The sequence below is a fragment of the Colias eurytheme genome, chromosome 32 (genome assembly GCF_061535395.1).
Source record: "Colias eurytheme isolate Ceu_HAF_F1 chromosome 32, ilColEury1 Martin Lab GWU primary, whole genome shotgun sequence".
NCBI classification, from domain to species: Eukaryota; Metazoa; Arthropoda; class Insecta; order Lepidoptera; family Pieridae; genus Colias; species Colias eurytheme.
In genome coordinates, this window is record NC_143011.1 from 6,807,830 (window position 1) to 6,834,875 (window position 27,046).

General features: G+C 34.9%; 1 protein-coding gene and 1 pseudogene across 2 annotated transcripts; one reads left to right on the plus strand and one right to left on the minus strand.

The window, feature by feature from the left end:
* The first annotated feature begins 1,798 nt into the window (after nt 1-1,798).
* LOC149895266 (large ribosomal subunit protein mL66-like) lies at nt 1,799-2,634 on the plus strand (annotated as a pseudogene). The gene is made up of 3 exons (XR_016458553.1): nt 1,799-1,937; nt 2,009-2,295; nt 2,432-2,634. The product of XR_016458553.1 is annotated as a large ribosomal subunit protein mL66-like (transcript).
* A 1,093-nt stretch (nt 2,635-3,727) lies between these two features.
* Nucleotides 3,728-25,894, minus strand: LOC149895267 (ubiquitin carboxyl-terminal hydrolase 5-like; the record flags this gene model as incomplete). Its single annotated transcript, XM_090119140.1, has 12 exons — nt 3,728-4,236; nt 4,901-5,010; nt 7,737-7,946; nt 8,966-9,116; nt 12,247-12,342; nt 13,467-13,628; nt 13,906-14,073; nt 21,323-21,488; nt 21,853-21,959; nt 22,147-22,332; nt 22,609-22,734; nt 25,856-25,894. Coding segments are annotated over 12 exons (1,584 nt in total), but the record flags the coding sequence as incomplete, so codon positions are not given.
* Between the last annotated feature and the right edge of the window lie 1,152 nt (nt 25,895-27,046).

Consider the following 27,046-nt stretch of genomic DNA (forward strand, 5'->3'; position numbering starts at 1 on the left):
CTCGGTTTTCGAAGATGATCGAGATCGCTATATTTTTCCTCTGGTCACTCGGCGCACCTCTACACGATCACGTCAAAATCCCCCCAACTTTCCACGTAGTTTCCGAGAAAACCGATGTCAGTCAGTGAGTGAGTGAGTGAGTGGTAGTGTAGCTTTATATATATATGATAACACCCATTAAATAGTGGAAAAGTACTGTTATTTTTGAGGTTTCTAATGTGATGTCGTAAATAATTACATTTTTTCCACATACAGTGCAAACGCAGGCTGAACCCTACGAGTTTTATCAAAATAATGTACTAACTATAATAGTACACATTGAAAAGGTCTACAGAAAAGTCCGTGATGGTATATGTCTATCTCTTATGGATAACCCACAATGACTTTTTTTGTCATTTACTTTTTACGACAAATAATAATGGCTAATTTTCGAAGCGATTTTAACCAATAGGTACAGCATTAATCCTTAACCAATTAAAGACCTTGAATACATTGTTCATTTAATATAGATCTATATGGCCCTTTATACCGTATGATTTAAGTGAATATTTTCGAAGATATTACAGATTTAAAAATTGCGGGACGTAGCGTTTGCGGCGGTACCGGCCGGCCGCCCGGCTATTTATTTTATACCCGTGCGAAGCCGGAGCGGGCCGCTATGTTTTTATATTCAACGTTCACAGTTTTTCTGTAGTGTATTTAATATCAGCATTGCACCCGTGCGAAGCCAGGGCCAGGCGGGTCGCTAGTTAGTTATAAAAAAAATTGTTTTGTATAGAAGATTGTTGATGTACCCTAATAGTTTATTTTTTAGCCTAAGGAATAAAATGTACCAATGGAAGGTACTTGTTCCCACAACACAGGGAATCCTAGAGTAGGAACAATTCAATTTCTATGCATCGTATATTTTCGAAAAAAAAAAGTTATTTTTTATTGTTATTTAATTTTCGCGGCCGACCCTTTCTATCTCTCTTGCACTTTAAACTATCTCTCCATATACACAATCACCAAATTGTTATACTTACCTACTTTCACTACGTTTTTATTTGTACATATTTAATACTTAACAATCGAATTAGCGTCTGGCTAATTAATTTTAGATTATATTATGTTTGAAGAACATAATATGAAATTTACAGACATTCTAAAATAATTTGAATTTTTTATAAAAACGAAATAAAAAATTGCGTCTGGCACCTATTTAACAACGAAAAAAACGTCTTGCAATAAAAAAATTATGTCTGATGGATCTATCTAAAGGCAAAATATTAAAAATTACGCGTTAAAAAATGACTTAAAATTAAGGAAATTATCCTGTGCAGATAAGATGCGCACTAAAAAACGCAACCACTGCGACCAGCCAGACAGCCCGGACTCTAACCGAAATAGCAAGAGGAACAGTATATCAAAAAACCAACTATACTAAAATGACTTTTTTTTAACGTTAATAGCTCCCGTAGAGTGCGTTTCACGAAAGAGTTCCCCTGCCGTTATGTTGGCATACCTGACTGTCAAAAACGAAAATATTTTTTTTTAATCAAAAATGACAGAGAAAATGTTCTCCTTTCTTCCTAGCCTTATCCCGTATCTTACGGGGTCGGCTGCCTAGAAAGGAGAATATTTTCTCTGTCATTTTTGATTAAAAAAAAATATTTTCGTTTTTGACAGTCAGATAAGCCAACATAACGGCAGGGGAACTCTTTCGTGAAACGCACTCTACCATATTGTGAGTTGTGACTGACAAACTTGACAAACTGTCATTGTGTATGACGTATGTACGAAAACTTCTTGACTCTTGTACGAAAATTATTATGAGTAGAATTATTATCTGAAAATGGCCTTACTTACAAAAACTACATTTTCCTTAATTAAAAATGCGATAACATCAACATCTGTACGGGCTTTGTCCCTAACGCAACAATTGAATATAAAGGAATGTAAGCATCATCGAGAAATTTCTTAAACAATGATCATAACATAACCTTAAATAATTAATCTATATTTTCAGTGAGAGAATATAAAGAGGGAAATAAATTAGTAGTCGAAGGTGTAACAATTCCTTCGCCGCGTTCAGAAGTGTTAGTAAAGGCGGAGAATGTGCCCGGCTTGGCTTTACCTGAAGCCGAGAAACCGCTATGTTACATGTGTAAATTGGGGCTGGATGTTAAGCATACCGATGTCTTGATATTGAGTCAATTCGTACGATCAGACGGCTGCTACTACGTCGTATCACTGGTCTATGTAGGAGACAACAGTTTAAAGTTGGCAAAATGGTAACAATGGCACAAAAAGCTGGTTAGTATTAAATAGTGTTTGTATAAAGTAATAATATATATTAATCCCTCTGAAGATTCATTCAAGTTTATTAATGATACTAATATGTTATAATGTTTTCTTATCTAAGTACTTTAATTTAATAATATATTTTCAGGTCTCATGATTAACCTAACTCCATCATTTTGTAAGAAGGATCCAAAGAAAAGATATGGATTCAAAAAGTTCAACACTTACTTTGATGAGTCAACTATCTTTATGAAGAGAATACCAGATCAAAAGGATAAATTTAAGCGATAAATATAGATTTATAATATTATGTATTTCTGATTTAGATAATAAATTAGTTAAATAAAATTATGTTTGTTTTATGTAATTCAATACTAATTTTCAGCCCAATCATTACTTCTCCTGACTATTTATTTGTAGATATTATAAAAGTACAAAAATGTTGTGTGGTTTTATGAAACCACGGTAAAAGTGAAACTGTTCGAACGGTTCCGAACACTGCTTTGTGTAGCGCATGTCGCGTGACGGTCACACGCGATACACGCGACATGCGCTACACAGACCAAAAAGTTTGAGACGATGTAATAAAAGTTTCACTTTAAAAAAATAACTGATATGTTATTGTCAAATCTCGAAACGCAATCTTAAGTGGGATGCATATCCCACTTCTAATATTACAATTAATATTGTAAAGATGGATTTTTGTAGTGATAGTTTGTTACTATTTGTTTCACAGAAACGGCTGATCAAATCTGATGTAAACAATCTCTGAATTAATCCATATTAATAGTTTATTTGCATTTTTGTTATCTGGGTAGTACACAAAGTTGTAGTGGAGTGAAGGATAAATAAAACAAAAAATTAATACAATAATTTATTCGTTGTTTATACACATAGAAATTCATCTAACATTTTTGACATAAAACATCTGAAATTTCACACATATCTACTACTTATTTCTTATAAGACAGTTCTTTAAAACAACAGCTTTTAGGTAAATAAAAATATTGCGTCTGCAAAAAAAGTATAATAATGTATGTCACAAGAACTTGTTTTCTACTTTCACATCACTACCATATTCGTGAATAAAAGCATGCCTTAAGTATTTATAGTTAAAATTGTAACTATATAATATTTAATGAGCTTTATTATTTATTATACATCTTATACGAGTAAGTATTTTTCTATAAAATGATACTTATCATATAGAATCTCAGATTTTTAGCTATTTTTAGCTTTGGTACACATACCTTAGGCTTTGACGTGAAATATCACTTTTGTGATAATGAGACCAATTTAATAGTTTAATTAATAATAAAAGCAATATCTTACCTAGTTCGATGAGAGAGCTCCGCGATTAATGGAGTTATATCGGATTAAAACTATATTGGTCTTACCACAAAAAAATTTAAACACAGTCTAAAGTTTTTTTGTGGTAAGAATATTTTTATTTGACTTTAATTTACAATAGAAGTTTTGTTATGGATATAATAAATCCCTGTGATGATGAATAATAAAGATTTATTAATATTGAATCGAATAAATGCCTTGACTCTTTTTTTCACTGGTAAATTACTGAATTCTTTAAATGTAATATTTAGTACGATATAATATGAGATTTTCTTACTATTTATCATGAACTGGGCAAAAAATAATAAAAAGCGTATTAAAAAACATTAGTATCCATACACATCTCATTATTCATAAATAAATAAACAGCGAAAAAAAACTTAAGTCTATTCCAATGTCACAATCAAATAGTGTATTAAATCTAATTTTAACGGTTTTAAACCGTGTTTCTTCCCGTTAAATCTGCATGTGGAGAATTTAACGCAGTCTAAGACATTGTAGTTGTCGGACGAAGTCAGGCGACGCGCCTTGTTCCTGGCATCACAGTCTCTCATACAGGTATAAGTAGCCGAGGTCCTTGGGGGGATTCTCTGAGAGCGCGACCTGAGAAAATAAATATTACATTTATAAATGATTGAAAAACATTTACACTAAAGTACTTTGAAGCTAATATTATTTGATTCATTTGTATGTTTTTTATCCATTTAATACTATCAAATAATAAAAACTAAATGTTACAATAACATAACAAAATCTTATAACTATTCTATCTGAAGAAGCTACATTAGATGATGCTTAAAAATAAGGATCTTCAATGATAGGTGATATACATACATATATTCTTTTAACTCTGTTTTGGCCACGTTGATAAGGCGAGGCTATTATTATTATACAACTTTATAGTCGAAAAAAAATATTTTCATCAATCTATACATATAATAAAATCGTAGGAAACTCAAAACTGTACATTGCAAATGTTTATGAAAGAATACTTGGGGCGAGATTTATAATATATACCGAAGTCAAAAATATAGTTTTTAGAATTTGTGTCTGTTTGTTTGTATGTATGTTCAGGTTAATCTCAAAAAGTACTGCATGTATTTATTTCAAATTTGATACAGAGATAGCTTGAGACCTGAGGAAGGACATAGGATAGGTTTTATTCCGGAAATCCCACGGGAACGGGAACTATGCACTATGCTTTCTTTGACTTCGGAAGCGGCTTGCTTGCGAAAAGCTAGTATAAAATAAATTAACAATAAAGTACCTTATTATCATTGAATATAACCCAGCGTCCCTCGTGCAAGATGTGGCACACGTAATGGCCGACCATCGTCGATGTGCCCATGTGAGATATGAACGCTACCAACTTGTACTCTGCAAATAATATGGATAAATTAATATAAGAATGATGAAACAGTGTAAGTCAACGTATAATTGTAAAAAGATTATAATATATTCCGCAAGATTAATTACTGTAGATAAATTGTAATGCGTTACATTTATGTGCATCAATTAACGCATTTTTTTGGTAGAATATAATCTATAGAAGAGCCATTTTTAGGGTTCCGTAGCCAAAATGGCAAAAACGGAACCCTTATAGTTTCGTCATGTCCGTCTGTCCGTCTGTCCGTCTGTCCGTCTGTCACAGCCGATTTACTCGGAAACTATAAGTACTACAGTGATGAAATTTGATGGGAATATGTGTTGTATGAACCGCTACAAAAATATGACACTAAATAGTAAAAAAAAGAATTGGGGGTGGGGCCCCCCATACATGTAACTGAGGGATGAAATTTTTTTTTTCGATGTACATACCCGTGTGGGGTATCAATGGAAAGGTCTTTTAAAATGATATAAAGTTTTCTAAAAAACATTTTTCTTAAAGTGAACGGTTTTTGAGATATCAGCTCTCAAAGTCGTAAAAAGTATGTCCCCCCCCCTCTATTTTTATAACTACGGGGTATAAAATTCTAAAAAAAATAGAGGTGATGCATGCTAATTAACTCTTTCAACGATTTTTGGTTTGATCAAAGTATCTCTTATAGTTTTTGAGATAGGTTGATTTAACTGTAATTTATTATATTTGCTGCTACGGAACCCTTTGTGCGCGAGCCCGACTCGCACTTGGCCGGTTTTTATAGGCAACATTTGACAGTTCAACAAAATTCAACAACGTAACCTAGTAACGACGACATAGAATAACACACAGAACAGTAAAGTAGATAGAAGTGTGATGTGGGCGTGGCCCACGTGTCACTTGTAAGGTAAGATCACCTAACTTGCTCTCAGTTGTGCGCAAAAAAATATTCGAGTCGGTTGTCAGCTGTCAAACCTTTTTTCCATATTTATTCATTAATTAGGACGTGTTGTTCAGTATTAGAGTGCAAAAATGATAGCAGACGAAATAATATCAGCAATGGAGGCATTTCATACCATCGGTAAGTCTTATTTTTATTTATTTTACATATAATATTTTATGTTATAACTTCGCTTGTAATTTGTCAAAAATGTATACAAATACCTAGTCAAAATGAACCTTAACCCGTAAGAAATTAGTTCTATTATAGATTGAACAGCAAACAAGACTTTCTGGAATATTATTGCAATAAACAAACGAATGTCGCTTTAGTGATGCTTGTGGCGCATATCGACAGTATCGATACTTTAGAAAAGACAAACATTATAAATATTACATTTTATTTTATTTTTCCTTAGCTTTCATTTGTCCAATTTATTTATAGATTTCCCAAAGAGGCTAATTTAAAAGAGAAATGGATAAATGCAACGTGACGAGTTAACTGGATGCCGAACAGCACTAAGCGGTCTAACAAAGGCCACCGATACAGCAAACCTACGGCAGTTCCAAGATGCATATTTTCTGTTTGTATTTTGTAAATATAGATTAATACTATTCTATTCCGTTTTTTATTTAATAATAATAATATAAAAAGACGTACTTAGTAGTAATAAACATACTCCAAAATGTATTTATACATTATACAATACTCATATAATAGAAAAAAAAAAAAATACACAAAAAATATTTATTTGTGAATTATCGATAACAAGGCTTGACATCCCTCAGAGCATAGCATCAGATAAATATCAAGTAATGTCATTAATGTTGAGTGACACAAATTTATCTATATGTGTTGAGGTTCAAAGTTATATCTATCGAAAACTAACGCCCTCTGTTGTGGAGTAGCTGGATGTTTTCGAATTTGGAATTTCTGTGCAATGAGAAACAAAACAGCTATATACCTAGGGATGTTATACTAAAATAAACCGTAACATGGTGCGTTAGGGTACATATTGAAATGCTGAATTTATAACCTAAGTCAGTTTTTACTCAAATTAAGCTGTCCAATCAAAGGCATAGATTACTTGTAGTGTACTGTATAACTATCGGTCTAAATGTGTGGGTTTGGCGACACTGGTTTTCATAGTAATTATGACATTATAGCACTTCTATTTGTTTTTAATGTTCTGTGGAATAACATGATATTTCATTTTGTTAGAACTGCACATTTGCTTAACTTGTTTCAATTACAATTACATATTTATGATAATAATGATCGATACAAGTAATTTTAAGATTTAATTTTACTGATAAACCATTCTAAACATAATAAACAATTTCTGATTTAAAGAACTGACGTCACTACAATTTTGTGTCTTTGACAGCTGTGAAGCATATGCTGGTGATGTTTCTCACATTGGCCAGCTTCACCCACTTCTGTTATTACTACCTACCTATTTCTATAACTAATCCCCCCTTTTCCCTTTGGTTTCCACCCCGTATATACTCACTCTCCTGTCTATCACTAATCCCCCCTTTTCCCTTTGGTTTTCACCCCTATATACTCACTCTCCTGTCTATCACTAATCCCCCCTTTTCCCTTTGGTTTTCACCCCTATATACTCACTCTCCTGTCTATAACTAATCCCCCTTTCCCCTTTGGTTTTCACCCCTATATACTCACTCTCCTGTCTATCACAAATCCCCCCCTTTCCCATTTGGTTTTCACCCCTACATACTCACTCTCCTGTCAATCACTAATCCCCCCCTTTTCTATTGGTTTCCACCCCTATATACTCACTCTCCTGTCCATCCCTGCACCCCAACGACCGTTCATTGTCCACTGCCCCGGGCTGCTCATCCAATTGGTCAGCTCTGCTGAAGATCCAGTCGAGTGCTCGGGCCACATCACCCCCTGTGGCTCGCAGTGCTTTAGCGGCTTGTGTGTTGGTGAAGCCCATGCTGGTGATTTGTTCCACGCTGGCCGGGTCCACGTCGACGGATGCGTCATCTGTTAAATAATTATGACATTTAAATAAATAAATAAATAAATAAATAAATAATAAATATTATAAGACATTATTACACAAATCGACCTAGTCCCACAGTAAGCTCAATTAAGGCTTGTGTAAGGCTAAATAAAAAATGTGTGCGTGTACTAGTGTACACACGTAAGAAGTGAAACTTCTTTATGACCTTATTTTTCAAAAAATAATTTACTTTATGCAACTTTACAGAAATACGTCAAATCACGCATAGTAGGGATAAAAACAAGATGGCGCGAAACGAAAAAATATTACACTAAATTTTTTTCCAACCCCGATAAAGAAGTTTCACTTCAACAAGAAAAAAAAATTTCGTTTTTTATAGAAAAACTAGCTTTCCGCCCGCGGCTTCGCCCGTTTTGTCTAAAACATAATAAATACTAAAACCTTCCTCTTGAATTACTCTATCTATTAAAAAAAAAACCACATCAAAATCCGTTGCGTAGTTTTAAAAATTTAAGCATACATAGGGACATAGGGACAGAGAAAGCGACTTTGTTTTATACTATGTAGTGATTACAGACGTCAGAAGTAACGCAACAGGCACGCGATTAAATTCAATTGGTTAGTCATCAATTGCTTAAGCCTTAACGTATTTAATTCTTTCACGTATTCTAATCTTTATTACTTTAACAGTTTACAAGAATGACCGTTAACATAACTAAACTAGCAATGGCATTTTAAAGTAGATATCATCACTACATAGTATAAAACAAAGTCGCTTTCTCTGTCCCTATGTCCCTTTGTATGCTAAAATCTTTAAAACTACGCAACGGATTTTGATGCGGTTTTTTTAATAGATAGAGTTATTCAAGAGGAAGGTTTTAGTATATAATTTATTAGGTTTTAAACAAAGCGGGCGAAGCCGCGGGCGGTAAGCTAGTTGGGTATATTTTCAAGAAAAAATCAATCAATTCGCTTCAAAAAACGGTTCAAGCTATGGTCAAATTCTCGATATAGTATCTCTATCACTGGCACAACTCACCGGAAGCCCTAGAGCCGGGCGGCTCGAACTTGTTGGCGAAGTCCCAGTCGGTCATGTGCTCCATCAGCCAGTTGGACGCCGCCTCCATGCTCGAGTTGTTCGTGTAGTACAGCGACTTCTTGCACGCCTCTACCGGGAATCCCATGTCCAACTGGAATATAGTATTTATATTAAAACTAATAATAGAATCTATGCTAATGCGAATCTATGCTAATAATATTATAAAGCTGAAGAGTTTTGTATGTTCGTTTGTTTGTTTGAACGCACTAATCTCGGGAACTACTGGTCCGATTTGAAAAATTCTTTCGGTGTTTGATAGCCCATGTATTGAGGAAGGCTATAGGCTATATATCATCACGCTAAGACCAACAGGAGCAATGCGGGTGAAACCGCGGGGCACAGCTAGTGTTTAATAAAGAGTGCCGAGCACACGTCGTGTCAGAAGTGAAACTTCTTTGGCAATATTCAAAGATACCAAAATCGTCGCCTTACTCCGTCCTTACGTGACGGTATTGTCATCAGGCGACCTTGAAATTTTACGCTCAACGCGCCTAAAGATTAGGGCCCTTCTGGCCATGCCCTTGCGCATGTCGCTACCAGGGTGAACCTTCAGTTCACCCCCGCGTCCGCGTTAAAATGTAGAAGCCCTTCTGGCTAACATTGAGAGACACCACACAAAAAAAAAAGCGCCTAAAGAAGTTTCACTTCAAAACGCATTCGTAGATAAGCAAACTTTTTGCAGATTACAAAGTATATCTAATACACATTATCAATAAAAAGAAAACGTTTAAGGTGGATGTTCCGACCGTCCCTCCATACATTTTTGATGACGACTAAACACTTAACACAGACACTATTTCTTTAAAACTAATCATTTTATCACTTCTCTACAATGAAATGTGTCCGCGTTCGACCTTTTTAATCAATAACTTACATTATTTACTTAGAAAAACAACAGTGAAATACCGGCAAAATTTGACACTTCTACAGTAGTGTGCGTGACTTTTGCCAAGCGAAACACGACATAAAGCACGACATCTAGCGCATAGACTATATACTTATTACAGATCTAGCGCGTCAATGTCTAAACGAATGGCGATGTTTAGACATTGACGCGCTAGATGTCGTGCATTCGCGTTCGTTATCTTATACATAATTCGCATAATTCTAATAAATCAAAGTTCTATGTGTAATAATTGAGTAATTTCATTTCCAATCGTTCAAAGAAAATAACAATAAAATAAAATAAAACTAATGACCTTAGAAACTATGTTTTTTTTTGTAAACAATTTACCTATTACTCATTATTGTTCGTCCGTCGTAGGTCTGTAAACTGTATTGTACACTGAAGGTAAATGGTACTGTAGGTACTTTAGTTCGGCGTCGTCGTCGGCTTGATATAAAATTACATTCTTGATTTTTTGTATGCTATGCATTTTAATTGATTCAAATTGCAATATTTCTCTAGTATGCATTTGAGACTATATTGTAAATTGTAATAATTGATCGTGGGTATAGTAATTAATTATTCTAATAACGCAATTAGTAATATGTATATGTATTTTCGGTGGGATTCAAAACAAAAAAATTGGCCCGTGATTTTTATGAAATTTCACCACATTGCAAATCACATCAATCATAGTTCATACACATGTATGACGAAAGTGATTAGTATTGTGGCTAACATTGACTCATCAGTTCATCACTGAAACCAGTGATAAATCAGTACCTATATCATATTGTGTTTGAATATTTTTAAACAATGATATAAGTATACAATTATTATAAATCGATAAACTATCAAAGTAATCACAAACTTGCAAACATTGGTAAAATATGCTTTAGCGAATTTTCAGACAGACACACAATTTTATTACTTAGTTTGTTTTAGCAAAGTAGGTACTACTCCGTTTACGTCACGCGTCGGCCGTCGCGTCGTCGAAAACGGTGCACCCAGAAACAAACATACCTAATTACCTAATTCAGTTACAATCCTTCTTTTGTTCCAATACGATTTTTTTTCCTGATAGCTAATAGCAAAACCATATGTTACTTTGTTTTCGTAAATATGTTTTTCACCTTCCTGGTTATTTTCACATAATGAAATATAATAAAATAATAAATAGTGTTTTAGATTTGTTATTGTATCTTGTATACGAATTATTCTTACTTGTTGGTTATGAAATGTTCAAATACCTATTGAAATAATTTACTGTTACAAATCATTAGTGTTATTAGTTTTGAGTGAATAGGCATGGATCAGAAATTCAGAATATTATATGCTGCTAACTACTCAAATACATACATGTTTTGATAAAAAAAAAAACAATAGTGTACAGTGAAATTAGTCTCGAGAAATTTTTGCATATGTATTATGTAGTGGTGTCAGGTGTGTATATTACTCAGATCTTAGAGCGCGTTTCCATTATATCGTTCTAGCCTATACAAAAATGTTTCGATATCCTAACATTACTATTTAATTTTATACTTATCCCTAGCAATAATCTGATTTATGTTTTAAAGAAAATGGTTTTGACTTTATAAAAAAAATAATATATTGTAAGAAAAAAACAAGCGAGGCAAGGTTAAATATTAGTTTGAATGTAATAAGAATGTACTGCGATTCTACACAGCTACCTAATTGATGTAGGTAGTTGATAACAAAACGCAGCAAGTCAACGACTATTAGCAAAGTGAGGGTAGTTGGGTCGAACGTCGTATAAACAGCGTCCGAGCCCCTAGGCACGATTCGTACGAATGCGCCACGAGACAAAGGAACGCGGCAATTTATAGTATATGCGACAGCTAAGCATGTTCGGACAGGAAACAGTGACAACTATATTGACAACTACTCATCCACAAAAATATTAAATCAAAAGTTACGTCTAACAATATCATTCAATTTTACGTCCTTGAGCCAATGACAAGGCGAATAAAAGGAAAACCCGCATAGTTACCGTTCCCGTGGGATTTCCGGGATAAAACCTATCCTATGTGTTATTCTGATGTATAAGCTATATTGTGGTAAAGTTTCATTCAAATCCATTCAGTAGTTTTTACGTGAAAGAGTAACAAACATCCATACATCCATACTTACAAACTTTCGCCTTTATAATATTAGTAGGATATTAAGATAATATGAGTTTGAACATTACTGCAATGAAATAAGGTTTTAAATTAAATGAATGTTGAAATTTTCAAGTGGCTTAGTTAGAGTAAAAAAAATAAGAAATTACACAAATATAATTTGTGAAATTAGAAATTATTTCTTACGTTTGTACATTGAAATCATTGACAGGGTCTTCCGGGAAGGTGGCGAAGATTTCAGGAGCACCCTCGACGAAACGACGTACGAAATCTGGCATTCGGAACATCACCTGCAAATTTTTATATTTTTAACAATAATAAACGCGCTAAGTACTTACTTGAAATATTTTTCAAGTATATATATGCGAAAGAGCTAAAGCAATTCCGCGCGATTTTTAACCGACTTCCAAAAAAAGGAGGAGGTTATCAATTCGGCCGGTATGTTTTTTTTTAAATATGGGCGGGTAGTATATTAATTATAAAAAAAAAATATTTTTGAAAAAGTATCAATTATGTATAGTATTTAAGGTTTTTGGGTTTGTATAATATAATATATCGCATGTATGACGATGGCCTTAACCATTATAACGAGATTTAACAAATATCCTATCTTATAGCACTATTAAATTATTATTATTTTTTTAATTACGAGAACGTTATTTCTCATTTACCTGCAGCACACTATTGATATAGCACGAGTTGCCCAAGTTATTAAGGCCAATGAGCGCCGGGCCGTGCAAGGGCCGCAACTCACTGCCACTCTCACGTAATATAATATTCCATTCGCCCGTGTTTTAAATTACCATAAGCATGCACAATGCACATGGCAGTAGTATTCTCTATACTAATATTATAATGCTGAAGAGTTTGGTCGAACACTATAGTCTCAGAACCATGAGTCTGATTAGAAAAAATATATCAGTGTTTGATAGTCCATTTATTGAGGAAGTCTATAGCACAGAATACATAATAGTAGCTAAACGCTACAGAACGGACACTCTCCGCCTCCCGCCAAAATTAAACACTTACCTCACCCCGCACGATCAGGCTAAAAATGGTCCGCATTTTTCTGCAAGGACGATACGCAACGAAGATTGACAACATTAATCAAATTGACTTAAAGTAATTTATTATTATGGATTTGTGATTATCGTTTTTCGTTGAAAATGGTTAGATATTGTGCTGTTTACGGATGTATTTCATCAGAAAAACGCGAATTTTTTTTACGCTAGTCACAAATGTGCCAACCATAAAGCGTTAACACACACATTTGCAGTCTCTACAGTGTGACTGTCAAAACGATAATTTTGTATGGAGTGTCCGGGGTGTGTCTATAGGCTATATAACATCACGCTAAGAACAACAGGAGGTAAAACCGTGGGGCACAGCTCGAAGTTAATAAACAGTATCAAACCTGCAGCACACTATTGATATAGCACGAGTTGCCCAAGTTATTGAGGCCGGTGAGCGCCGGGCCGTGCAAGGGCCGCAACTCACTGCCACTCTCTTGTAGCGTATTCCATTCACTGGTACGACGGTTCAACTCTAGTTCCAACTCGGCCATTGATTTTTCCGTCTGTGAATAATAATATATTTTTTAGATTGAAGTTTTTGTGGAAAATTTAATGTCATATATATGCAAAGTAAACGCAAAAACTTGTTATAATAAACTCTGTACTTGCTGTGTGAGTATGAAAAAAAAATTTAACAAACGCCATTTTTTTTTTGTCGAGACTGACTTATGTTTAGGTTAAAAGCATTGTAATAATGTCTTATCTTTTTGCAGTCTTAAAAGGATCAAATGTTTTATGTAAAAAAATTTATTACTTATGCCAATTTAAAAAGCACCTCACCTTCTGCAACTGCTGCACATTGATGCCAAAGTGCTTCAAATGATCTGCCAAAAACGGATCCTCAACCATATCGTCTTCGGCATAGGAGAACACGTCGCCTTTGCCCTCCGCTGTTATCGTGCCCAACTTTACCGCTAGAGGGTAGCCCGTTTGGCGGTAATGTTCCACCTGCAAGAACAAATTAAATTGTTTTACTTAAGCGGCCTTTACATTTGGCTAAATTCAGTGCACTAAATGAAAAAGTCTCTAAATTTAGACAAGTCTAAAGACATTCAGACTGTAAGACACAATTAGACAATCAGAGTCGTCACTGCCGATCTAAATCAGTTAGCATGCTGAATTTAGCCACGTGTAAAGCGATTTAGTCAAAGAATGCCTTCAGTTGTCCGCCGACTGCCACTCGCGGTGGAGTGCCGTCGAAATCACAGGTCGAAATGTCGAAGGAAAAAGAAGTAATATTAAAATTATTGGATTTGTATAAGGAAATGCCCTATTTGGGATATGTTGTTGATAGTTTTTCTCTTAAGAGCAAATATTTTTTCACCCAACACTTCCTGCGTCTTTTTTTATTAATTAAAATCGAGCTCGACGCAACCATAGCCAAGGCGAGCCCTATTCTTTGATATTTTGATGGTCCCATAAGAGCTCTATGTACGTACGACAAGTTCGGAATTCGCGGTTATACTGAGTTTAGCCAGCTTAATTAGGTCAAGTGTAAAGAGCAAGCTCTTTTTACGCCACGCTCACTGTCTTCATTTAGTGCACTGAATTTAGCCAAATGTAAAGGCCGCTTTAGGGCTGATTTTTCAATCCTTGGTTATTCGTCGAATAATGTATAAACTACCATTTTAAAAACGTATTCTAATTGCCCGTATTTGACAGTTTACGTGACATTTTAATATTATTGTGTAATACTTTATCGGATAAGTTTTATCCAAGCATTGAAAAATCAGCCCTTATAGATATAATTGACAAAATTTAAGTTTTTTTAAATCAATACTAGATTAAAAATGACGGTACCCATATTTCTTTGCGCCAAATCTTAATATATATATGTCGGAGCAAGGTGTAGAATGTGAATCTATTTTCAAGCTGTGGGCGTTGCGTTGGGTAATCGAGCAAAGAAACACCTCAAACTCAATCATTTCTTTATTTACCACCGATTCGGAAAGCAGTATCTACAGAGAAGAACCGGCAAGAAACTCCATAGTTGCTCTTTTTAATCATGTCAGTTTTAATACAATCACTTTAAATACAATCACTTAATAACCGTTACGTTACACATTTAAATTAAACACTAGCAAAGAAAAGGTTAACAGTTCCTAGTAGTGGAAGGTCCGAACTCTTCGATGTTCGAATGTGAAGTGCCGTCCCGAGGGCGAGCCTTCACGGGCTCGACCCGGTACAAGCATGAAGTAAGCCGCCAACTTCACTGTGCTGCCACCTCCCGGAACTCGTGCTTAGAGTCGTTTTACATCCGCGCTATTGACCGTCTCCGACACGGCCATCCTGCGCTGAACACGTCCTCGTGTATGTGTGTGCTGTAACATAGAAAACATCTCGCACAGTACATGCTCTTCGGCCAATCCTGACAAATTTTTACAATTAAACTCTGATATTTAATTTTTAGGCTTTTAAACCACAAAACTAAAAAAAAACTAAACCCTTAAGATCACTTAGTTGTCCGTAAGTCTATCAGTCTATCTATCAAGACCTTTGAAATTCATATCGCATACCATCGTCCCGTTAAGCTTTGAAAAGTTATGACAGTCGATCAAAAGATAGCAGTTTTCGACATTCACAGGGGACACAAGGAATAACCTTCAGGATATTTCTTGTGAACACAGAATCATGAAATTTGTACAAGAAACGTCCTATAGCAAAGAATCTCATAAAACAAAATTTAAGTTCATATGAAAACAGGTTTTTTTCTTAATTTGAATATCCTAAAATAATTTCCAACTTCAACCCTTTGAAATTAACCATTTTGATTAAAACAATGAAACATTGAATTCTGATCATTTCAATTAAATTTATGAACTACTACTAAAAGAAAATAACGCATAAGCGACCAAATACCACTTTCACTGCTATTGTCATCAGCAGATCATTATTAAAGTATCACAAAAAAAACTAGAGCATGAATCTTATCCGAGGCCTGTGGCTTTTCACTAAGCCCATCATCACACACGCATTCCACCGAATGCCAACTCTGGCTTTTCACTAAGCCCAACAACACACACGCATTCCACCGAATGCCAACTCTGGCTTTTCACTAAGCCCAACAACACACGCGCATTCCTCCGAATGCAAACTCTGGCTTTTCACTAAGCCCAACAACACACACGCATTCCTCCGAATGCAAACTCTGGCTTTTCACTAAGCCCCACAACAAACCTCATGTTTGTTCCACACGCATTCCTCCGAATGCCGAGTCCCACGGACTCCCATATTCCAATGGTCTCTACAAGACCCAACCTCCGCCAGCGTCACCCGCGCACCGCGTATCCACGGTTTACTATAAGCAGCTATCTGTACTCCTAATAGCAGACGCCGGCTTCAACGGACTACGGTAATACCGCGTATCCACGGTTTACTATAAGCCGCCATAACTCCTAATAGCAGACACCGACTTCAACGGACTACGGTAATACCGCGTATCCACGGTTTACTACAAGCAGCTATCGATACGCCTAATAGCAGACGCCGACTTCAACGGACTACGATAAAACCGCGTATCCACGGTTTACTATAAGCAGCCATAACCCCTTATAGCAGACACCGACTTCAACGGACTACGGCTACGAAATGACTACTGGCACACTCTGACCAATCGAACTAAGATTCACCGCTATCACTCAACTCAAACTCAAGTTTCAAACATTAATCAACTTCAAGTGGTACTTGGCCCTCAGGCATCCTCAGTATATTAACAAAGTGAAGTTACCCGAACATTGTATAAACAACATCTGTCTTTTCAAAGTGATTATTGGTGTTTAGTATTTCAATCGCTCAACAGTTTAAAAAAAAAGTGAAATCTTATCTGAACTGAATATTACTCATCCAACCGAATATTAAAACTCTAGGTATCTTCTATACAGCCATACTGACAATCATGCGTCCCCGTACGCCATTTCTCACACTACATTACTGCGGTAATTCATCTCGGGATACCAAAATAACTACCATCCTGCCTCGGCCCACACTGACCTTACAGGGTTACCATACTGCCCCGGTCCTCCTGACCGGTCAGAACACACATCTACTATCCTGGACCTCATGCCAGATAGAACACCACAATCCTTCGATGAACTACATTACCATCACAATATTATTTCACGCAACACACATTTACTTCACAACGTACGAGACAACACAACTATCAGTATGCTACAACCCTACTCAACTAGAACTCTACTGAACTATACCTCCCAAATCTATCATTGTGCTAGCCTGTGCAGCTTGCTCAAATGTTAACAGCAGTTTTATTTTGTTGTTATGATCATTGACAAACAAATGTGACAACAGCACAAAAATAACATCTTAAAAAGTTTAAAACGAATAATTCGTAACTGAACCGCAGAAAACACTCAAAAAGTGGTGAAAGCTTATTCTCAACTAAATATTTACCAACTTGAATTTAAAGTAATCATGTGATAACATAATATCTGCCTACAAAAAAAAAATCGCGAGAAACCCTTCAAAACTTTTTTTTTTTTATCGGCCAATTTGCATATGGCTAAATTCCTTAACGTTATGTTTACTTTTGAAAACTAAACTTAAAACAATTAATAAGTGTAGGCTTAAACTCATCTGTGAATCTAATATCGAACGGCAAAAGGGCTGAGCTAAATTTTAGTTTCAACGTAATAAGAATGAACTACTCAACAACTACTGTACAACTACCTAATTGATGTATTCAGTTGACGTCAAACTGCAGCTAGTCACAAAAACTATTATCAAGAAATTACATTAAATGCACACAATGTAAATCGATTAGGTACTATCGAATACTCCACGTTTAGGACTTATTTGAAGCTAAAAACCAAAAAAAAAAATGTGTGCGTGTGCTACGCGTACGTGTACACACGTAAGAAATGAAACTTCTTTATGACCTTATTTTTTCAAAAAATAATTTACAATATGCAACTTTACAGAAATATGTCAAATCACGCGTGATAGGGATAAGAAAAAAAATGTATGCGTGTACTAGAGTACACACGTAAGAAGTGAAACTTCTTTATGACCTTAAAAATGTCACGAGTATGGCGTAACGCAAAAATGTCACGCGTACGGCGTAACGCAAAAATGTTACCCTAAATTTTTGTCCAACCCCGATAAAGAAGTTTCACTTCAAAAACTTTCAGAAAACCTGGATGGGTTTTTCTTTTCTCTATTCAATTAAACAGACATTATCTGACGATTGTATGTAAACTGTAAAGGCGCTATTAACCTTAAGATTATTTTCATATTCTTTTTTTTTTTTAACCGTCTTAATATCTTAACATTTAACTAACCTAACGTTGATGGGATAGTTAACGAGTTCTTAATTTTAAAGCAATCTAATGTACTAAAACCAAATGTAGATCCAATTATAAGATTTATCTTACGCCAGATGTTTATTTGAACACACGCTAATTATCTGTGACATTGTATTATGAACTGCCTAAATAAGGACCTAATAAATTCTCTGTAAAAATTCAAAACTAAATGCCTCGATTTACCTTTTATTCGATAAAACTAAATCTGCAACATTTCATAAAACTTCATATCGTAAAAACTGTATACTGTGAATTGTTCACAACTTTATTTTAAGAAATTACCTCAAATATCACCTTAAATAAAACCTACGAAAAGTTTTTAAACCTCTAATGCAGTAGTTAACGCATTACTTTTCGTTTTTAATCGAATAGCAATAAGGCTGTCTTTGTGTAGCAATTAATTGCTATTTGTCAAGGGTTAGCCTAAATAAAAAGTAACGCAGGTAGTTTAAGAAATTAATGCGGGTAGTCAAGAAACTAACGCGGGTAGTTAAGAAACTAATTTAAAAGTAATTCGCATACTGTTTTTGTTCTGATACACGGACAAGTGAATGTTTATTGTTTACGTTCGATTGAAGAATCTGGATGCAGTGTACAAATTAATGTGCTTTCTTTCTTTAGTGTTAGCTCACAAAATAACAAACATTAAAGCAGTTCGTTACTTAATTTATCTTGATGGCAGTGCTTACGCCACAAAGTATTTTTAAAATTACGTGAATTACCTACTAAAGTAAACCCGTCCCTGAATAAGTGAAATAGGTACTGTTAATTTATCACTGCGTAACTAAGATGGGCTGAATGTAGTGGAATAAGTTTTAACTAACTACAAAACCGTAACGCAATATCGCATGACCTAATAATAACAGATTTAACTATACACTGGTCTTGTAGGCTACAACTTTTAAAACAAAATCTAATCGTTACATTCGGTACAACCTGTAAATCAGCACTGTTTTTGTGCAGCATTTTGCCGAGGCTGTGACCATTTTCCTCAATTAATTTTAAAATAAATTTTGTAACTAATGTTTTTGGCAATAAATTTCTTTTTCTTTCGAATAAGTTACTACATTTTGAAATCCTATTTTCTTTATCTGACTGTACACTCAAAGTGAAATGTTATCTACTGACCGGTTTTGTATGAGATTGAAGGATAGTTGCACGACACGTCGACACGTCGCTCTGGTTCCGGTGATCTCAGGCTCGACGTGTTGATGGTAGTGATGGTAGCGCGACGCCCGGCGTGGTATTGCGGCGCCTGGCGTGGATGCGCAACGCCTGGCGTGGTGTCGCGGAGCCCAGCTTGGTGCCGCGGCGCACAGTATGGATGCAGCACCACATGGCGCCACGCATGACGCTCGACGCTCGACGCATGATGCTCGACGCATGATGCTCGACGATCGACGCATGATGCTCGAAGCCGGACGCTCGACGCAATGGCACGGTGCACGACATGATGACATGGCGCTGCTCTCGGTGATACGGCTTCCGACGCGGTGATGCGAGCGGCAGTGTCATCCGTGCAGCGCGAGGCGAAGTTGCCACCCTGCCCGCACATAACGAGCTCTCCCTTTGTCACTGGCTGCTCAGTGACACGTATGCTCGTAGATCTGTAGGATGCTTCTTCCCGTTGAAACTGGATCGAAGTGCCACGTGGTTGCGGCGCTTTGACTTTTAATCAGGTTATCGTATATCGTATCGAGGTTATCGCCACGTGTTTTCTCATTTGCTCGATTTGATCCCAATTCTGATGTCGGAGCAAGGTGTAGAATGTGAATCTATTTTCAAGCTGTGGGCGTTGCGTTGGGTAATCGAGCAAAGAAACACCTCAAACTCAATCATTTCTTTATTTACCACCGATTCGGAAAGCAGTATCTACAGAGAAGAACCGGCAAGAAACTCCATAGTTGCTCTTTTTAATCATGTCAGTTTTAATACAATCACTTTAAATACAATCACTTAATAACCGTTACGTTACACATTTAAATTAAACACTAGCAAAGAAAAGGTTAACAGTTCCTAGTAGTGGAAGGTCCGAACTCTTCGATGTTCGAATGTGAAGTGCCGTCCCGAGGGCGAGCCTTCACGGGCTCGACCCGGTACAAGCATGAAGTAAGCCGCCAACTTCACTGTGCTGCCACCTCCCGGAACTCGTGCTTAGAGTCGTTTTACATCCGCGCTATTGACCGTCTCCGACATATATAAATCTCGTGTCACAATGTTTGTCCTCAATGGACTCCTAAATCACTTAACCGATTATAATAAAATTCGCACACCATGTGCAGTTCGATCCAACTTGAGAGATAGGATAGTTTAAACATGTAGGTACCACGGGCGAAGCCAGGGCGGACCACTAGTGATATTATATATACGGATTAATAATTTTTTTGGGTATCGGTTGATCAGTAAAAAACTACTACTAAATAAATTCTTATAACAATTATTTATTGTTGCACTTTGTGGGTCATAAAAGCCATTATTTGGCTAGAATTTTCTTTTTGCATTAAGTTGTGGCTTATCAATGAAAATAACTTATTTTAAATTGACACAATATCATTGATTCCATTTTTTTTGCAAAAAGTCTTGCTGTGCGCCATGGCAGATCAATGATATAATAATATACAGATTTATTCTAATTATTTTACTGTGAATGTTTACTTTAGTTTACACTAGCTTTCCGCCCGCGGCTTCACCCGCGTTTTCAAAGAAAAACCCGTTCCCGTGGGATTTCCGGGATAAAACCTATCCTATGTGTTAATCCAAGTTACCCTCTATATGTGTGCTTAATTTCATTGTAATCGGTTCAGTAGTATGAAAGAGTAACAAAAATCCATACATACAAACTTTCGCCTTTATAATAGTATATTAGGATTACTCACCGCATGGTCATTACCACCGGAGCCATCAAAGAATCGACGTCCACACAGAATGGATCCATCCGTGAGATTCAACCAGAGGTTGTTGGTGAGATCGCACTTTTCGCACTTCCATCCAGAGGGCGGTATCTTTATTCCGTTGTCCAATTGAAGCAAATTCACTGCGTGGCTAAAACATGAATAAATGTTCATTATTTTCGCATATTAGAAAAATCTATACTAAATAATATTATAAAGCTGAAGAGTTTGCTTGTTTTTTTGAACGCGCTAATCTCAGGAACTACTGGTCCGATTTGAAAAATTATTTCGGTGTTAGATAGCCCATTAATCATGGAAGACTATAGGCTATAATAAATAAATATCATCACGCTAAGACCAATAGGAACGGAGCCACGCGGGTGAAACCGCTGAGCGCAGCTAGTATATGAATATGATATATCAGATAGGGTCATCAACTACTGATGAAATTCGTTGTTAGTGTTTTTCTTTGTTGTTAATATTGATATAACATAGAGTAATAATATAGTTCTTACACAGAGACTTCTCGCTTCTGACCATCCCAAGTGCCATGTAATGCTTGCATTTCAGCTATTTTGAATGGCGATTCTGCATCTAATATTCCTTGCACAGACTTCTTTATCTGCGAAAATAATTTTTGATAGAGCTCTCTTCACTAAGTTGTATTAAAAAAAAAAAATGTTGTGTTTTTAATATAAATACAACAAGTCAATATTGAATTTTTTGATAAATTTTGTACTTCAAAGAAACTTTTTTTTTAATGTTACAAAACATTGTGAACTATTTTTGTTCAATAATAAAACACTTACCACTTCAGGCAACGCATCATTGGGCCACGGATAGCTCTGGAAGCCTGGCAACACGACCACATTGTAGTGATCTGTGTAGGTGTACTTTGGCTTGCCGCAGTCGGGATCAAATCCACCCTCCACGCCGATCGCCAAACGCGTGATCTTCTTCTCTGGCCCATCGCCGGTTTGTTCCGGTTCTGGGATCTAAAATAAGTTTTAAATTTGAAAATAAATTCATTTATTTATATGACATTAGGAAAAAATGTTAACAGGCTCATTTTTCAATCATCAATTATATTGTACAACTAAACAACAATTTCAAATATGTAAATACAATTACATATGTAATTTTCGACATTTTGCTGGTGACATTCAAATATTTTTGAGTTTGAGTTTGCCATACAAGTTGTAATCAAAGATTCTGAAATCGGCTATTAATATAATAATGTTCAGAGAATTATACTAAATAAAATATCTTACTGGTTTCTTCTCCCTGGTAATGTTCAAGAACACAGCATTACCGGTTTTTTGAAAGTACTGCTCGACGTAGTTGCGGCCGAAACCAAGGAATGATGTCAGCGACACGTACAGACCCGTTTCAGATTCCTGAAATTAAAGGATACATGTAAATTATTGGTAAATCAGAGCAGGAAGGATAGAAGCTAATATGCATGGAAATATAAATATATCTATGAATTGATTTTATAAAAAATATTTTTGACAATGGAAGATCAACTTTCTCTTTTTTTTAATTATCCTTACATTACAAATAATGGTGTAAAACAGGAATATAGGGGTAATAATATTGTTTGGATGTGATTGGATGTTAATTAAATATCAGGAGTATTTAATTAAGCGTATAAATAGATATTTAAAATTTTGTTTTGTGTGATATCTACATAAAAATACCTTAATATCGATTTATTCAGAATTCAATTAGTTATTTCATGAAGAAATGTTAAAGTACATACATGTACAATATTAACCCAGTACAATGCCACTAAAAAGTTTAATAAGTGATTCAAAAGCGCCCCCATAATTTGCATATTGATAACAGATATCATAATCACACAAGCTTTGCAATATATAGGGGCTAACTGTTTGCTCATTTAAAGTGAAACTAACAAAGAAACAACATGTTTGAAACAGTTGATTTCTATCTGGGAATATTCCTGATTTTAAGCGGATTTTTGATCGGTTTGCTAAATTTAAGAAGTGTTTTGAGAGCCAAGAATAAATTCTCACATGTCTTGCTGTCAGAGAATATTATTCTTATATGCATCGGAGTCGCATTTCTATCACGCGCCGTCTATTCATTGGGCCCAAATAATATGAGCATGGAAGAATTTGAAGAGAGAATGCTACGAACTAAGCCTCATGATCACACAATGACTTGTGGTTTCTCATCTCTATTCCTCAGTTATGGACCATTAATTTTATCTTTGGTGAACAGTTTTCTAAGTCTCACTATTTAATGTAATCGCAAATGTGTATCAAACAGTAAAGAATTTTATGAACACAAAGCACTTTAAAGATAATATGGTTGTTCCTGTTTAATTTTATCCTCAATTATTGTATATTTAGAAAATAGTATTTGTATTTGATTTACTGTGTCTTTTATAATTTACAACTATAGGTATTTAAAATTAAAAGGTCTGGGCCCGTAGACAAAGTAACAATTAAAAAACGATAACGAAGTTAGAAAAGGAAAAATGTATGGGATTGACATTAGATAGACCACGTGATCTAACGCGGCGTATGTCAATCCCATACATTTTTGCCTTTTCTATCTTCGTTATCGTTTTTTAATTGTTACTTTGTCTAAGGCCCCAGTTTCACTTTCAAGTAAATTGAAGAGAGAATGCTACGAACTAAGCCTCATGATCACACAATGACTTGTGGTTTCTCATCTCTATTCCTCAGTTATGGACCATTAATTTTATCTTTGGTGAACAGTTTTCTAAGTCTCGTAATAGACAACTATATGCACTACCAAATGTTAAAAGACGAAAAAAACAAAGACAACGAAAATATTGTTCAAGATTTGAGTGAAAATGTGCAATCTGAGAGAAAGATCAAATTGAACAGTGTTGTGGACTTTTTGAAACGAAATTCTTCATACATAATTATATTTTTCCAGTGGTTTATTCCAATTGTTTTGTCTTTATTTCTATATCCAATGAAAGTTCAAGAAGTGTCTATGTCCGAAATGAGGAGTTACCGTGACAATTGTATTAGTCTGTTGGATTTAACAGAGAATAAGTGTTCATTTAATACTAGTATGGAACTCCATAAGTACATACCTTCACAAATAAATTATACAGAGACTTTTGAACAAGGCTATAATAATAATAAAACTGTTGAAATCAATTTTGTATTAAATAACGTTTTTAAAATACTAAGCAACTATAGTAATAATACCGAATTTGCCTACACACAAATGTCGAAAACAGCTAGAACTCCTAAATTCGCTTATAATTGCATGAAAGCTTGTATAACGGACAACAAAAGTGTTCTCTTATATATGTTTATACTAGCATTCATAAGTATTTTTGTACCGATCACAATTTCAATTGCGATATTGACTAAAATTCATACCATGAGTGTGAAAAAAGTTGGAGTGAAGTCATACGTAACAAAAGAAGTTTTATATAATGTATTATTTTGGTCTCCGGTAATGTTCGACACATTTTTATCACTGATACTTTGTTCTTTCTCCATGCATAGTACCAGGACATCACTATTTAATGTAATCGCAAATGTGTATCAAACAGTAAAGAATTTTATGAACACAAAGCACTTTAAAGATAATATGGTTGTTCCTGTTTAATTTTATCCTCAATTATTGTATATTTAGAAAATAGTATTTGTATTTGATTTACTGTGTCTTTTATAATTTACAACTATAGGTATTTAAAATTAAAAGGTCTGGGCCCGTAGACAAAGTAACAATTAAAAAACGATAACGAAGTTAGAAAAGGAAAAATGTATGGGATTGACATTAGATAGACCACGTGATCTAACGCGGCGTATGTCAATCCCATACATTTTTGCCTTTTCTATCTTCGTTATCGTTTTTTAATTGTTACTTTGTCTAAGGCCCCAGTTTCACTTTCAAGTAAATTTATTATATTTTTGTTATACTTCATATTATTGTCTTTAATGGTGTCCCTATATTGGGAACTTACTGTTTGAATTAATATACATGTTTATGCAATTTTAAGAAACATGGAATTACCTATTGGTAATAATTGGTAATTGGTAGCGAAGTGTTAATGTAATCTGCTATTTATCCAAACATCAAAGTCATCAAAGTACATTTGTGTAGAAATTAGAAACCGTAGACAGGCCAACAATAAATATAATAGGGGAATAAGCTAAATAATTGCGAATGTAACACAGTTATATTTCAATACAGAAGTTTTTATATAAATAAAATTATTTTATAAATCAAGCTATCTCTTATTGATTTTACTCATTGCTTTGTGTGGGTTCATGTTTATTTTTTTTATTTATATCTTCGTTATACATAGGTAATTAACTTGAATAAATACTTTGTCGGCATATTATTGCGGTATCTCTGGACTCTCGGATGATTTCATTGAAACTTGAATATAATATTTTCGGAAAACAAGATTCAAAAAATTATAAACTGGGTAATATTTTCCTCCTGTTGAAACATTTTCAATTGGAAAATTTTTATGGTTACAAACAAAATGCAACTCACCGGGTTGTCGAACGAATATACACATTCATCTTTGTAAACCAATGAAGAATGTTACTAGGTATGCCAAATCCCTTGAAATTGTGTCTCAGTAAAGCCTGTATGTATACAAATACACTAGTTTTTGTCGTAGTCAAAAATACCAAGTAGTTTTGATTTTATACGCATTCAAAGTTTCGAAAAATATCGAGTCCCGCTAATAGTCACGTGACCGCTTGTGACGTCACGTCACAACGCACCGCGCGGGCCGCGCGGCCGCGCAGTATCAAGTCGGCAGCGCTGTAGTAGGTGTTATAGCTTGCGCAGTATTTTGATGGGTTTTCATCCGCGAATTTCGTTAATAGTCCAATAATAGTAATTACTAATTATTATTCGTTTAATAAAATAACAGTCATGCCAAAGTTTCATCTTTATTGATTAATGGTTTCTCAAAATATTCTATACGATTGCGTTTTTGCACTGCTGATCTCTGAGGTTTATCTTCATTTTCCTGTTGACATTTGAATTTGTGTGGAACTATACCCTGTTTTTGTTTAATTCTTCCCCCGACCAACTTATATTTCAGTATAGTTCTCCATATCATTCTCAACTTAAAACAAGAAAAAATCTTACTAGCCTACCTATACTTAGCCCATACGAGCAGAGCAGAAGCACAGTCTAGCTCTAGTATAGATTAAAACTTGTATAGAAAACAAAGGATAACGCAAAACAGCTGCAATGTTCTCAAAATATTATAATATGTAGTACTATGTAAGAACACGGAAAATTCGCATATGGGTGATTATACAAAAATGGGGTAACTTTTGAGGATATTTTGTTTACTATATTTTTTATATCAGATTGGGTAACCTATTAAAAACTCGAATTTCTATTACCCGAATCTTAAAATCCCGAAAACGGTTGTTAGAACTTTTAAAAGACAGATGTTATGAATGACAACTTTTTAAAATTCCTTTTTTAATTTCCCAGATGAATCAATTTCCAGATACACCAAAACCAGATTTTTAAAAAGTATTTTTTTGTTTCCCGTATTCTCATAATCCAGATATAGTTATACCAGATTCTCAGAATACTTTTTTTTGTTTCCCATCGTACCATTTTCCAAATAAACTATTACCAACTTTTCATAATCTTTTTATTTGGTTCCCATATAATCGTATAGCAGATAAACCATTGCCAGATTTTCATAATCTC